Raw genomic sequence first — 15,478 nt, 5'->3', positions numbered from 1 at the left:
TTCAAAGTTCAAGCTTGAACAACCAATCACGAAGCAATAGGACGTACCTATCCCGTGGTGGCGGAAACCCTCAGCCCCACGGACGTCTCCGCATACGGAACCGAGGAGTCAAAATATATACGAGACCGAGAGAGTCAGTCGGACCTAAACATTAGAGCCAGACCAATCGTTGGCGGCGCCATGTCGCATGGGCTCTCATTATCCTAAATGAGACTACTGGATTTCTAGGAAGCAGGATCGATAACGGTGTGGGGGACTGAGTCTGACCCACGTGTAAAGAACTCTGTCACCCTAAATCCGGTTTTTGCTCCGGCTAACTAGCAGTGCCTCATTTCTCCCTTGGGAAGAGATGATTGGGCAGCCGAGCGCATTACATCTTTGGTACTTCTCAGGGAAGTCGTGGTCACTCAGATCCAAACCAACTCTCTCATTTACAATATGGTCTCATATACAAATGACAAAGACAGTATAAGTTTTATATAATGTTTTAATAAAACGACTGTATTTTAGATAATAAGGCGTGAGCCGCAATAACCAGAACAATACAACATAGTAGGATTGAAATAGTCACCAGGAGAGTAAAACATAAGAACAAATCATATTGCCTAACAGTTTCTACTCTCCCTCTGCTTGTTCTATTTAGAGCACAGCATGTTAAGCTTCTAGCTTGCCTTTCCGAATCACCGGGGAGACATAAGCCCTCATACCTGAGCAAAGGCCTGTGATCTGGTTCAGCATCTGCAACGAGGCAGTCGGCGTCTAGTTGTGGTTCCCTGGTCGGAATCTCCCTCTGCATGTATTGGGACAAGGAAGTGATTTTATAACTAACATGTCATTGTGATCACAAAATGTCCCTACGCAGGAATGCCAAATCTAAACTCCTACCACGTCTATCGGCAATGTACCAGACTGTATCCTTGACTGAAGCACAGAGTGAATATGTTATGAAGAACTCCAGTGCTTAAGTAGGCAAAACAGTGTGATATGAATAAAAAACAACACCGTAGCACTGGCTATTTTGTAAAATAACAGTACGAAGCGTAATAAAAAAGCATTTAGAGCAAAGTGCACAGAGGCTCTAAGCTGTCAGCAAATGAATAAAATACATTCAGGGCAAAGTGCACAAAGGCCTAAAGCCTGAAGCTAATGCGCAAAATATACGTAAAACTAACCACACTACAATGGCAAATCATTGTGTTTATCATTGTAGCAGATAATATGCTGCTGTACCTCTGAGAATATATGAAGGATATTACGGGTGCTGTTCACGCACGATCTTGGCAAATTATCAGTCATGCATGTCAACCAGGGGAAATTATATGGATATGTGCGGCGTGCTATTGGGGGTGATAAAGACGACTTGGTATTGGGAGTCATTCTCAGATGGAACCAACTACTCTCCTATATTTCGGTGTCCATATCTATTGATCGGAACATCACTTGCTAGAGGAGAATGGATTGGCAACTTTAACCTCCTTGAGAAATATGATCAAGTTCTTTAGCTCCCTTCCCATATTGGTCATGGGGAAAGAAGCCCTGCAAAAAATGGTGATGCTTCCCAGACTGCTTTACCTTTTTGCATTCAAATTCCTAATGAAATAGACTGCATTTTTGTGAATCTGATTTGAAACAATCAGGGGCATATTTATACTCTGTTTTCACTAAATTAGCATCATCTTTTTTTACTCTAATTCGGTGCAAAACTAACTCCATATTTATACTTTGGCGCGAGACCTGTCTAGCACCATACTTATGGAGTTAAAGACATTTCTTGGACGTGGAAACCTACCTTGCCTTAATGAGATGGAAGGTAGGCGTTCCCGTGCAAAAAAATGACTCTATGGCCTTAACGCCATATTTATACTCCTGTGCAAAAATGGTGCACGGGAGGGAGAAGTCAAGAAATGGTGCAAAGCTTGCTTTGCCCGATTTTATAACGCCTGGGTCAGGGCAGGCGTTAGGGGACCTGTGGGCCTATTTCCATGGAATAAACCCCCATGTGCCCTCCCCAGGCCCCAGGGACCCACACCAGAGGGACTGCAGAGGATGGGGGACCCCATCCCAGGTAAGTACAGGTAGGTATTTAATTGTGTTTTTTAAAGTGCCTTGGGGGCCCTAAAATGGGCCCCCGTACATGGCACAGGGCACAATGGCCATGCCCAGGGGACCCTTGTCCCTTGTGCTGGCCATTGGGGTGGTGGGCATGACTCCTGTCTTTTCCAAGACAGGAGTCATGTGGTATGGATGGTTTTGCATCAGAAAATGACTCTAGGCAGGTTAAAGTCATTTTTTTCACTCTAACCTACCTATAGTATTTTTTTTGTGCAAAACCCTCTTCTTCCATATCGCCAGCCCCACCAGACTAACGTAATTTTGTTTTACCCTAGCCTACCCTTTGCACCGGCTTGCACCATTCCATAAATATGGTGCCCAGCTGGTGCACAGAAATGGTGCAAGCTGGTGCTAAACTTTTTGGTGCAAAACTGCGTTAGTGCAGTTTTGCACCAAAAAGTATAAATCAGGGCCTCAGCGTCTTGGCCAACCCATGACTACTGACGAGGGCGGCTTAGCTGCCCCTGACTTTGAGCTCTGTAATTGTTACATTGCTGTGTGGCTACAGTGGGCGGCTAGGAGGAGAGCGGCATGTTGGGGGAGATGCAGGGAATGGGTATGGATGTGCCCCCGAGGAGACTCCTGACTCATCTACTATTTAAATCCATTTGTAATTAATTTATTTCAATCTCATGGCATACTGCTGAGGACACTGTGCTACACTTTGGCCTGAGCTCTCCAAAGAACACACATAAGGGTAACCTATACAAGGGATATTCCACTGACTTCCCTGGCACTACTGCCACACAGCAGCACCCGGTCTGCATTAGAAGACTGGGCTGAGGCTGGTCTTACACCACTGTGTTAGTCTATATGGTGATGGCAAACCCATGATGTTTCAAGACGCGCAATTGGCACATGGTCTATCACTGAAACATTTTCTCTTACATGGTGCCTTATTGGCGACAGTTTGTTGCAGTTGCACTCTGGCACTGTGGAGTCATCAGAAATTAAATGCCTCAGGAATATATTAACTTTAGATGGCACAAATCATGCTGTTTCGATCCTCTACTGTGCACTCATCTCTTCCTCAAAGGATGAGCTGGGAACTTTGTACGGCCAACTGGCTACAGGTATGTGTCCCAGTTACTGATTGTAATTGGAAGAAAAGTGCTCCAGGCAGGGGCGGCTGGTGTTCAAGGGCTAAGGGGCTGAGCCCCTAGCCTTTTCTGGCCTCTCTAGTGAAGCATATATTTAATTACATGATGAAAGTAAAACATTTTTTGCACAACATTTTCCAAGAGAAAGTTGTGCACTTTCAAAAGCCCCACTGCGTGCCTGCGTGAGTATGTGGCTGAAAGCTGCAAAGTAGGGCTGCAGGGCTTGCCTACGCAATACGTTTTCTCAGACCGCAGTGAAGTCCCTGGCTTATCGCCTCCTCCACCAGAAGACCTGATAGTAACCAGCCTGGACCATTTTTTGTTCAGCCCTGGATTCTGAAAGCTTCATGCCACTCCGATATTATTATCCTCCCTTTCCTATATAATCATATGGTGGGGTGTGATCAGAAGGCCTTACTGGCCACACCCCACTCTAGCATGTTACGTACCAGAGGTCATGTTGTATTAAAAGAATGTGGCATTGCAGAAACAAAATCCCCTTTTCCTGCATTACAAGCAGTCTGTGGCAGAGAAATGGAATAAATACAATAAATAACTCTGTCCAGGGCTCTCTGGGAGACAGGAGTGTGACCTCAAGTCATAAATATGCCAATGACAACCCTGCACACAAGTAAGTTGGAGCTCTATCTTTTTTACAGACAATAAGAAAAAAATCTGTTCTCTCAGCTCTCCTCTCCATTCCCTCCACTGCCTCTGTAGGTGATTTCCTCTCTCAAAGGCAGTAATGGTTCCAGTAATTTATCATGGCTAGTTATGCTCGTTTTATTTCTTCTGCAGACTAATTACATGATATGTCATATTAAACATGTAATCTGCAGCTCAAATAAAAGCGCAGCTTTTATCACTGAAACTGCTGGATACTGGATGGGTGAGGCAATGTGTGTTTGTTTGAATAAGTGTTTGCAGGGCTTGACTGAGTGGCTGAGAAAATGTGGGTGTCTGTGTATAAGAGTTGTGTGAATGGCAGTGGATGACAATGTGGATGAGTTAATGGGTAGGCGACCAAAGGCAGTGGGTGAGTAGGTGAATGGAAATAAGTGGGTAGTGAGGCTCACTCACAAGGTGCAATTCCATCTTGAATTTGTGCCCCACCACTGCTTTCAGTCACCAGCCACCACTGGCTCCAGGCATGTCCTGTTGTTTTTAGAAACTCCAGATTCAAATGAATACAGTATTATTACCTCCAACATATCTACATTACTTCTAAAAGGATTAATCATATGTATCCTAAGGCAGCTCGTGGTGCCCCAGATGGGCAAGTGGTGGCCGACTTCTGTGAGGTGGTCTGGTCTTGCACCTCAATTACTGGGATTGGTTTACAATCCTACAATAACTCTCCCATGCCAAGGTTCCCATTAGGTTTGTTTCCCAGAACAAATGTTCAGGCAAATGTATATACCTGACATTACTACAAGCTAACTGGCAGATATCTGCGACTTGGATGCGCCCGGGGGGCCGCAAGATACAACGGTGGGTGGGTGAACTTGTTAAATGGCCAACTATGAACTGTTAGCCTTATAAAAAGAGGCACACAGGAGGCAGAGCTCCCCTGATATCCTGCTGCAATGGGAAGTTGTTAGGGTGGCCTGTCCTACTGTGGATACTAATGGTCGACTTCTATCAGACCACATGTTGTCTGAAGGATTCCCTTAGAGAATCTCAGATACTGTAAGCAACAGAGCCATGTTGTGCTTTGTAATACCATCCCCAGGACCGAACTGGCTGCCCTGTGTTCATTCCGGCGCAGTGGACCACCCCTCCTGCCACGTTGGCACCCTGCTCCCTTTGGCTCTCACCTTCTAACAGAACTGTAGAGACAACTTTTATGCTTTGTGAATTTGACTCCTCCTTCGCTCCCGGTGTTAATGTTCTTTTTTATTTTTTCCCCTTTTAACTCTTTTTGTTTTGTTGTTTTGTATTCTAAATGCATTCACAGTATTGTTATATGTGTAACTGGAATCTGTCAATATACTGTTGCACCTGTATTCACGCAGCTTGTGAGCATTGTACTATGTAATGCCGACTGTATGTATAACTTTTCTCTATTTGCTTGCATTGTGTAATAATAAAACAATAAAAATTGTTTACCTAAAAAATCTCAGGATGGATATAATGCCATCCACATAGGATGCACACCGCATGTCCAAAGATCTAATGAGTTGATAATGAGGCTTCATCTACGTCAAACAAAACAGGAGACACTGATGATCTCTGGGAGACTCCACACCAGCCTGAGTGGATGCTGATCTGAAGGAAGAGAGAGGCGGAGATTGACACTGTGAAGATCAGAACAATTAAAAACAGGCAAGGGCAGGCTCCATACCCCAACTGCTGCCAAACAGTTGATTACGGTGGAATGTTCAATCGTATCAAAGGCAACAGAGAGATCTAATAGGATGCTCCCAGTAGTGCAGCCCTCATGAGTAGCTTGTCTTAGGTCCTCTAGAACACATCCCACATCAGTCTCTTAACCCATATGAGGATGGAAGCCTGACTGAGATGCGTCAAACAGGTTATTGGACTTGAGGAAAATTAATATTTTGGAAGGGATCTTACAAGGAACAGCTGTAACAGAATGGCCCTGAGAGCACTTTCTCGAAGCTTCTAGAGGTATGATAGCGAGTTTATCTATTACTAAGTCTCTAATTCTATCCCAGACACCTGGAGAGGAGGTAAAGTTGGGTATTCCTCACTGAGAGCAGCAGGGCACATTGTTATGAAACCTGCAATGTTCTCCGGCTGACTGGGCAGACTGAGAGCGGATGAACACAGGTGGGCTTGCCTTTGACAACAGCACATCAAGCCTCCTTATGAAGGTCTGCAGTTCGTTGCAGATGCTGCAAGTGACTGCTCTGAGCTGGAGCACTAGACCGATGGCCTACAAAATGAACTCAAAATGGCTGCAACACTTAGATTAAAAACTCCAACGATAAAAACCAAGGTAAGAACCTCTACAGTCCTAACAGCCTGACAGTGAGATAGAAAACATACGCCGAAATCTGAAATCAAGTTAGTAGCTGAATGAGGTCGTGAGAAAGTGATCACTCACTTCACATCAAACAGTCAATAGGCATGAACATAACAGAAGCACAAAACACCACAAAGTACACATAGGCTAATAAATGGGAACTCTGCAAGACTATGCTTGTATAATAAAAACTGCACGCACCCCTGACACATGCTCTTGGTAGAGATGGGTTTGTTATCAGTTTACACCAGTCTGGATTTCTGTGTCGGTTCCTGGGAAGAATTCTGAGCCCTTGTTGGAGTCCCAGTTCCTTGAGAACAAAGGAGGGTTCAACACATGCTCTTGTTGCATTCATGGAGACTGTGTGCCGCGAGCCACAGCTGCCTGTAAGTAAACCTTCTGACATCTCCTGAGTAAACCTGACATACGCCCTTTCCACGCAGGGCCTTAACCGTTACCGTGGTATCCACACGATGCATTGCTGCTCCCCTGAAGCGATCTGTGGGCATATGGCGCTAACTAAACATCCCGAGTAAATACAAATGCAAATCCATATGATCTTAGCTTTGCCACTGAGCGTAGAGCTGACGCGGAAGCCTCAAACAAATGTCCCTAACGTGGTTCTGGAGAAATCAAAAGCTGCCGCTAATCGGGGAAATATATAAAAACTAATAAGCCATTCCCTCCTACACTATTGCTAACATCAGAGCAGGTAACAAGGGATTTTGCAGCAGGAATAAAGTTAAACAAAAAGAAAATCCGCTGGATTATGCAGTACAATATAATTATTTCCCATGCCCGTTAAGTCAGTTTCCAATTGTTTTCACTTTAGAATTGAGGTCCGAGCTGCACACGTTGGTATGTATGCCCACGAGGACCACCCGCTTCTCTGCGCTTCGGTAGATGCAAGTAGAATCACAGAACGATGTGTCAAACAGCAGCATCGTTTTAAATGAAATACTGTCAGCCGAAGGTATTTCGGAAAGACGTTTAACAATCATAGACGTGTTTGGTCCTGCTTGGCCCTCTTCATCGTGATGAAGCTCTCTAACATTGAGAGCAATGAAGCTTGTGGAAAAGTAATACAAACATTTTCACTGTTATGACGATTGCGAAGACTTCTTCTGAAGTTTCCCGTGACCAATTACTCGTTGTCGGTATTCCAATTAAAATCCAAACATAGACACACCCCTCATTTCTTCACTCAGTATTCCTAAGTTTTTTGTTTAGTCAGTTATGTGCTAAATACTTAGCAATATCACGATCTGAGGTGGACTGACTTTAGACATAAGTGTTTCTACCTTTAAAAGTCTGATAGCTTTAAACAGTTGTCTGGCGCAATCTCTAACCTTGTATTCGCAAGAGGCTCACTTTTGGAAGTGGCATATAAATTCTGTAAGAATTTGGGGAGTCAAGAAGTCAGTTAGTTTTTAGGTGTCATCTATAGAAAGATTTTGCTGTTTGTCCTTGACAGATCTATGTTATGTAATATTTTAAGGTATACTTAAAGGGCTTTGGGTCACCTCAATTCAACCGTCGACTTTTTGTGTGTTTTCTTCTTCCAGCCATTGTCTTGAGACATTGTCAGCAGCATCTCAGATAAGCCCACCGGGCATTGGTCCGCACACTTCATTCTGTCGCCTGCGTATGTGTGCTTCCGCCTTCTGTGGAGGCCTTGCACTCCACTGCACGAAAGACTGCTTTTTCTCTCTCTGGTTAAAGCTGTAGTCTCTGCCACCCACCCGTCTTCTCCTTCTGCTACTCACTTCACTATCTCTCTCTGCTTCATCCCCTCACTTGCCCAGTGTTTTTAAATCACCCTCTCTTTAGGTCCCGCCGCTTTCTCTCTCTGCAAAACCTCTCTTTCCAACTCGATCTCTGTCCGATTATTCTCCCTATCCATCAGTATTGGCGTTGGCAATCATAGAATAACTGCATTGGTAAATCCAATATCAGCAGCCAGACAACTTCAGATAAAAAAAGTCAAAGATTTCCATAATTGAGTGCACATGATGTACACACACAGGTGTTCATCTTCGAATGCTTTATGGCAAAGACCTTTCAAATGGCCCTGCTTGTAAGTGCATATGTATGCACCAGCAGCCAGCTTTGAATGGTTTTTGGTATACTTCTAAAAAATAAAACTATACCAAAACAAACAAGCACTGGCAAAGCACGTAGATCAGCATCCATACATTAAAGGCACAACCGATTTGGTTTGCGAGTGCTTGTTTTTCAGTGTGTCACAGACACTTGATCCAGGAGCTTCCTCGGGAATGGGATGAACTGCCATTTTCTAAATAATTGTGCAGTTTTTTTTGTCAATTTTAAACCCTGTCCTCAAGGCAGGAACAAAATGTCACTGTCAGATCCCTTGAAGCCTCATAGTGATGTCTTCTAATGCCTTCTGTCTTTGAGTGAGGTGCAGCCTACCATTATGGAACTGTTCAGCCTAAACTCCTTATCTCTCACAGTATATTCAGGGTCTTGTTGGTCAAATGTCAAATGAAAAATCCAATATATTTGTTTAGGACCGGCCTCATTGCTGTTAACACCGTCACATAATGCATGGGAATTAGTATTGTTTTTTGTTGCTTGAATGCCATCTACAGACTTTGTTGTTGATGTCTAGACTTGCCTTCTTGATATGACGCTTACACCAACAAGTGTTGTCATTATTGTGGACAAGTTCTTAGAAATGCCTATACCTAGTTGGGCACCTCTTGGTCCCTGGAATTGACTTTTCCAACAAATGTATTTCACTAGGAATTGTTGGGAACTCCGTGTATTGCATTCCCCGCTTCTTCAGTTTCTCCTCTTTTTGGTGTGTGGGACACAAAGTTCAGCATGGTGCCTATTGGGTGGAGGGCGGCGGTCTTGCTCTCGGGCATTTCAGGGGGTGTTATATCAGGTTGGGAGGTTGTTGGTCAGGTGCAGTATGAATTCTGCTTGCTCCTGCAGTCTTCCATGGTGTCCTAAGATGGCAGGAGCCAGCTTGGAAGATCTGATACCTCCCAATCCAAGATGTCAGCCAGTCAATACTGTTTTACCTTTTCTGGCTAAACCATCTTGGAAGCGTTAGCTTCCCGTGGCTTTCCTTTTTCCTCCCAGGTCTAATTAAGGGTATTTAGGGGAAGGAGTACTACAGGAATATTGTGTTGCAACTGCATCCTGATTTTGTGCACTCTCTTAGTTTTGCCCTGTTCTAGTCTAGCTACTATTTCACCCGGTATTTTTGTCCAGGTTTTTTTTGTGTCCTCTCTACTCAGTCCTGCACTTCTAGGGTTCTACTTTGGAGGTTTTTGGTGCCATTTACTTTTCCTGTACCAGAAGTGGTTTCTTTCCAAAGACATCCACTGACAAGAGTTTACCCCAGTTGGCTTGGCAGCTGCAGGAAGGAATCACCCTTTCTTCGGACTAAGGGTCTCTCGAAACCAGACACTCCTGAAACAACCGGCAATTGGCAGTAATGCAGAAACATAAGGGCTATGGGTGCCCTTCCTTTTCTAGGTGAAGTGCTCCTGCCCACTGTTGAGAGCACCAGAAATATTTTCAACCTGGGAAGGACAGGTGGACCAGAGGGGTGACAGCATTCATCCACTAAGCCTGCTGTATCGTCTGTTTCAAAAGTAGTAGGAAGGTTGACTCCTGCTTGGACCAAAATAACCCAGTTGTGGATGGTGATCTTCCGTTGTGTATGAATGGGGTTGGTTTTTATTCTTCCTGAATGAATGGAGAGACATCATTCAGACCTGTGCGCTTGCTGATACTTTTTGGAGCTTCTTTCTGTTTGTTAGGAAACAACCTTCATTCTCCCAGTTTGCTTATTCCAATTCTACCTACTTTACATATTGGAGAAAGCAGAGGGAGCCCTGCTCTGTAACGGAACTGGGGAATGAAGAGATACTATTCTTGATACTTCCTGGTACTGAAGAAGAGTGGAGGTGCTTTGCCATTTCTAAATCTGCGGTTGTTAAACTAGTTCACCCGGAAGGCCCAAATCTTTCAGGCTCTAAAGGTCAAATAGTGCTAACAGTTCTGTTAGCACACCCAAACAGGAAGAATATTCATTTCAACTGTCAGTTAGATGATCAGCTCATAAAAACAGACTGTCTTTCCAACAAGCAACAGATGAGTCTTTCTACTCATTTTTTAAAAGTATTCTCTGATCTCTCAACAGTGGCTGTGGCTTCATGTGCACAGCACCCAGCACTGCAGAAGAGAAAGCCTCCCCTGAACCTCCAGAAATGATCAGGAGAATTCACTAGACAGCGACCTTGTTTTTCCCTGGTACAGTTTCACAATAAGTTTTTTTTCCCTCCAGATTGGTCTCCTGGCATTTTGTATTTTGCTTTGATCAACCAATGGGTCCTTCCAAAGGAGCAGATGTTCCAAATGAAATCAAGACTGGAGTGGACTCTCGGATGCTGTATAAATCTTCCTGTGTACGTCCACATATGTTTGATGGTGGGAATCCCAAGATAAATCTACTGTCAGAGAACCACTTAAACCAAATTGACCACCTCATGCTTGTGAGGAGTACGTTTCTGCTTGCCTGTGAGGCTGCCCAGTAGACATTTCCAACAGGGGCCTTTGGTGTGGCCAACTCAATCTGCTTTATTTGTAACTTGCATGCAACTCATCTGACAGTGGCTGTTTTCCTTTTGGCATCGCAAATCAGTCAATGCAGGTTGAAACAAACAGTAATGCACTATGTCAACAAGAGCAGTGTAGTAGGCATTTCAACTCCGCTGTGATGTAGTGACTGTTTGTGCCTGGGCCACCAAACACTCTCTGTGGTTCATTTAGTGGGAGTAAACTCAGGCACCTGTTTTTAGCAGACTGAAGCCAGTAACCAATGAGTGGAAATTGAAGCAGGTAGTCTGGAATTTCATCTTTACCTGTTAGGGGATGCTTGCCTTGGACCTCATTGCCACTATGGAAGAATTACAAATGTGACTCTTTTGTCCTGAAGAGTTTCCCTTGAATGGGTCCATAAAGGCATAAGCTTGACTGGTGGGATTCTCATCTACACCATGCGTTCAGTCCAGTGCTAACCCCACCCAGTAGATGAAAACGACATTCTTCTGCCCACAGATGCCTGATCAAGAAGGCCGCAGCCGAGTCAAGAAAATGCAACTCTGGACTTTCTCTCCACAGCCCCCTCTCACCCCGGTGACTCTCCCTAAAGGGAGTACCTTCTGCCCAACCTAAGTTGAGGGGTTCTTCACCCAAGCAATCCACTCTGTCTTGAGGACTGAAGCTGAAAGATTTTCCTTAGCAATCACGTCTTTGTCAGAAGAAGTGAATGATATCTGTTTGGCAGCTAAGCATCCTTCCAGAAAGGCAGTCTGTTCATATCAGTGAAGCTAATGTTTTAGCCTGGCACAACTCACATACCATATATTTACCTTTCTATAATTTCTCACCTTCTTCTTTGGCTCCTCATCGGCCAAGTAGAGTATAATATAAGCATGGGGAAGGTCTATCTTTAAAAGGAAAAGGAGAAATATTTCTGCCTATATAGTGTCCTTTCTAGCACATGGGAACTACTGGCACTCTGCAGCGGTTCCTCCATTTGCCTCATTTGTGCCTAATCAAGCAGTGCTAACGGATAAGCCCTCCTTTTCACTGAAAAAAGTATCTACATTACATTATGCAAGAAAAGTTAATATCCCACTTTTTTCTGGCCTCTGTGGTGTGGAAATATTTGGCAGAACTTACGTGCTTGAGGCACATTTATGGAGATACTTCACCTACAGCAATGACGCCTACCTAGCCTATGGTCAATATCACTGGGGCACCATAGACCTGCTATCAGAGAATATTCAAAGTTTTCCAGATTCGCTCTACCGACTCAAGATAGTTCTAAATATGATAATTCTGTCATGAGATAGAGTATTTGTAAAAAAAAAAAAGACAGAAGAGTAACTTCCTCTCTTTTATCTAAAAAACCCATCCCTTATAGATATTCATGAGTCTCAGATATTTTTCTACACATTGGGATTTATCAATAGAATGCAGATGACATGTTTGGAGAGTATCGACACTCGAGTCGTGTGACAGCAAACACTTTCAATGTGGTAACAAATGGATTATAGAACGAGATCATCTAATGTAGAATGGGTAGACAACAAAATAGTTCTGATGGTTTACTTACTACTTCAGATGCGCAAAGAAATAAAATGTGTTAATCATTTTTGCATGTGTTTGATGAATGCTGGTTTCTGTATTTTTTGTGCATTGTTTTGCGTTTCAAATCTTCGTCCACGTTGAGGTCCCTACCTTCCAGTAAGGACTCAATAGGGGGTTCCAGATTCCAATAATGATTCAGTGGGGTCCCTGGGTTCCATTAATGTTAAAGTGGGGGCCTTCAGAGGTGATAATGTTGGGAACCACTGATCTATACTATGTACCATTCAGTGTTTTGGTTTCATATTTTGTCCTCCATATTTCTATGCCACTATATTCTATATTTAATATTCAAGGGGCACACTTTTGTTTGGACTATTGTCTTACTACTCTCTAAAACCTCAAAAGCATACATTGTAACCAAGTGACAGACGTAGTAGTAGTGCAAGCAAGACTAAGACTTCAAATCAGCTTGGCGAGGAGCATTGAGGATCACTAAATAGGGAGAATTCGGAAAATTGTCAGCCTTGGATGGGCCTCTCGGTTGTCAATGGTTGTCACCGCCAGCCGCTTCTCTCCGTTTATGGCCAAACGGTGCCGCTCTGCTAACCACAGTCTAATGACAAGTTCCGTCAGAAGATGTTTGCTCTTAACACCTCCTAACCCCGCCCCACGCCAATCGCACACACCTGCGCTTAGATCCCCACTGCCTCTCAAAGCCCCATCCAGAACTTCACAAAATAAGTGAATAGCAGATGGCAGATATTAAACTTCTAACGCGGTCCGAGAACGAACAAAGAGCAGGAGGCGCTTTAGGAAGCCGGGGAGATACACACACTGTGTTTCGGTTCACTTGGTCTCAGCATAACCCGGATGATGACAAACAGGGAATTCTTTTCTCAGGAATGTAAGAAATAGCAGAAAATATTAGAAAAGGCAGGTTTTGTGTATATAGTTTGACGGGTAAGAGGGGCAGCCCCTGTGAAATGACTGATACGCTGCGCCAGGTCAGGGAGAGGGGGCCAGGCCTGTGCCAGGGCGCTGACACGTGAAGTGGGGTGAAGAATGCCTAGGGTTGCCATGTCACTCACTCAAACCTCTTCTTCCCCCACCAGGCGAGTTCAGCTACTTGGGCACCACACTGCGCCAGGCGGACATCGAACCAATGCCGTCGCTCACCGACGTCCAGCAACTCATAGCGCTGTATGGCATCCTGCCGCTGGGTAAGTGCACAGCGCCGCCTGGTGGCGCCATGTGAAAGCCATCTAAGCCCCTGCAAGAAAAAGATGCAACAAGTACCATCTAAAGATAGGTAGAGTTGTGCCATACACAGAGGTGTAACATTTATAGAAAGAATGGTATATCCGGTGCTTTCAATGGGAATATAGAAGTGAAGGTACTCACTATTTGGAGTACCTGTTTGCTCCTGAGAGGTGCTCCCATTAAAGAGTATAACAGCAGAGCTGAGAAGTACAGGTACTCTCCCTTTCAAAAGAAAGAAGTCCATACATTCGGTACCGGACAGTATCTGTACATTTAAAGCACTGAGTCTATCCCATTTAAGGAGAGATAAAACATGCACTGTACAAAGAAAGATACAAGGCACTGTATAAAAATGATGCGCCATTATTATACAGAGCGTACAGACAGAAGATGCATCTGTGTCATATGTAAAAAGAGGTCAACATTTGTAGACAGAATATTGCATGCAAATGTTGTTATGTAATTTCAGTTATTATTGTATTTTTTTCATATTTGTGTTGAAGAATGATTTTAAGGTTTAGTATGATCATAATCTTTTTAATATACTTTGATGGCTATATTTGAATATGCTGAATAATGTTTGTGAACTGCCTGCAACCCGTGAGACAGGCTTATGTCATGGCACGCACACACGATTCGATTTGTGTTCATCCATGACAACAAAAATCAGCATTAGGGGTCCAGACATCAGTACAGTTGGGACACTCAGGGCAGGGGCGCACGACCATCACCAAGCGAAGGACTTTTCCCTCTGAACAGCGATCATGCAAAAGCATGTCACAGTGCAAGACATCTGCGAAATTTTGTTTATGGATTGTATACCTTAGAACAAAACTGATGGAAATTGTACTAAAATTTAAACCACACCCATGCAATGTAATTTAATAAACATTTTTGCCGCTCTCTGCATGGGCAACATTAAAAAGTGTTTAGCAAGGTGTGTTCCGAGCCTCCTTTGGAGGAAAAACTATAGAAAGAGGTGATCGCAGGGGTAGGTTAGGCTCATTGCGGTCTCCTTTGGAGAAGAAACTAAGGTAACTATAGAAAGAGGTGATCGCAGGGGTAGGTTAGGCTCATTGCGGTCTCCTTTGGAGAAGAAACTAAGGTAACTATAGAAAGAGGTGATCGCAGGGGTAGGTTAGGCTCATTGCGGTCTCCTTTGGAGAAGAAACGAAAGAAACTATAGAAAGAGGTGATCGCAGGGGTAGGTTAGGCTCATTGCGGTCTCCTTTGGAGAAGAAACTAAAGTAACTATAGAAAGAGGTGATTGCAGGGGTAGGTTAGGCTCATTGCACAAAGTGCTGGTGGGAGAAGGGCGATGGGACGTGGCATGGGCAGTATGCTCTTCGCTCTCACCAAGCCTGCTTGTGATGTCGGAATCAAGGATGGTTGTTGATTAAAGCTCATACCCTGATTAGGGTTGTTTCCCTGGCCTGGGCAGACCGCCATTTCACAGGGGTCAGCGATTAGTCTTGTCAAATGCTTCACTGTGGTGGAACATTCAAAGCGCAACCAATCCCTGTTTATAATCAGTGACCACAGACTGGAAATGGGAACTGGCACAGATCAAACATAAACCCATCGACGAAAGACTTTGCCAGCTGTGTAACTTGGGAGAGTGAGAGACTGAAGGACGACTTCCCATATATTGAGAAACCTACACATTCAATGAGATATGATATAATTAAATTAATAAAGCTCACTGTTGCCAGCTGTTTCCTGGCACTAAGGAAACTGGTAAGTATTCTGCAAGGAAAGTGCACAACTTTAGGAGTAAAACTGGAGCAGGAAAACTCGGTAGCGTCCCAGGAGGCTAACAGGAGGAGGAGTGAGAACAGCAAATCACCTGTAAACGCATGTCAACAAAAAGACACAACAAATA

General features: G+C 44.0%; 1 protein-coding gene across 3 annotated transcripts in view; it reads left to right on the top strand.

Annotated features, from left to right (window-relative positions):
• IQCA1 (IQ motif containing with AAA domain 1) overlaps window positions 1-15,478 on the top strand; it is a 692,773-nt gene that overhangs the window by 547,059 nt on the left and 130,236 nt on the right. For all 3 annotated transcript variants that reach the window (XM_069225557.1, XM_069225559.1, XM_069225558.1), the window contains one exon: window positions 13,449-13,556. In XM_069225557.1, coding sequence (XP_069081658.1) covers window positions 13,449-13,556 — 108 coding nt within the window. The remainder of the gene's footprint in view (window positions 1-13,448; window positions 13,557-15,478) is intronic.

Source organism: Pleurodeles waltl, chromosome 3_1, assembly GCF_031143425.1.
Source record: "Pleurodeles waltl isolate 20211129_DDA chromosome 3_1, aPleWal1.hap1.20221129, whole genome shotgun sequence".
NCBI lineage: Eukaryota > Metazoa > Chordata > Amphibia > Caudata > Salamandridae > Pleurodeles > Pleurodeles waltl.
This window is presented reverse-complemented; position numbering and strand designations above follow the sequence as displayed.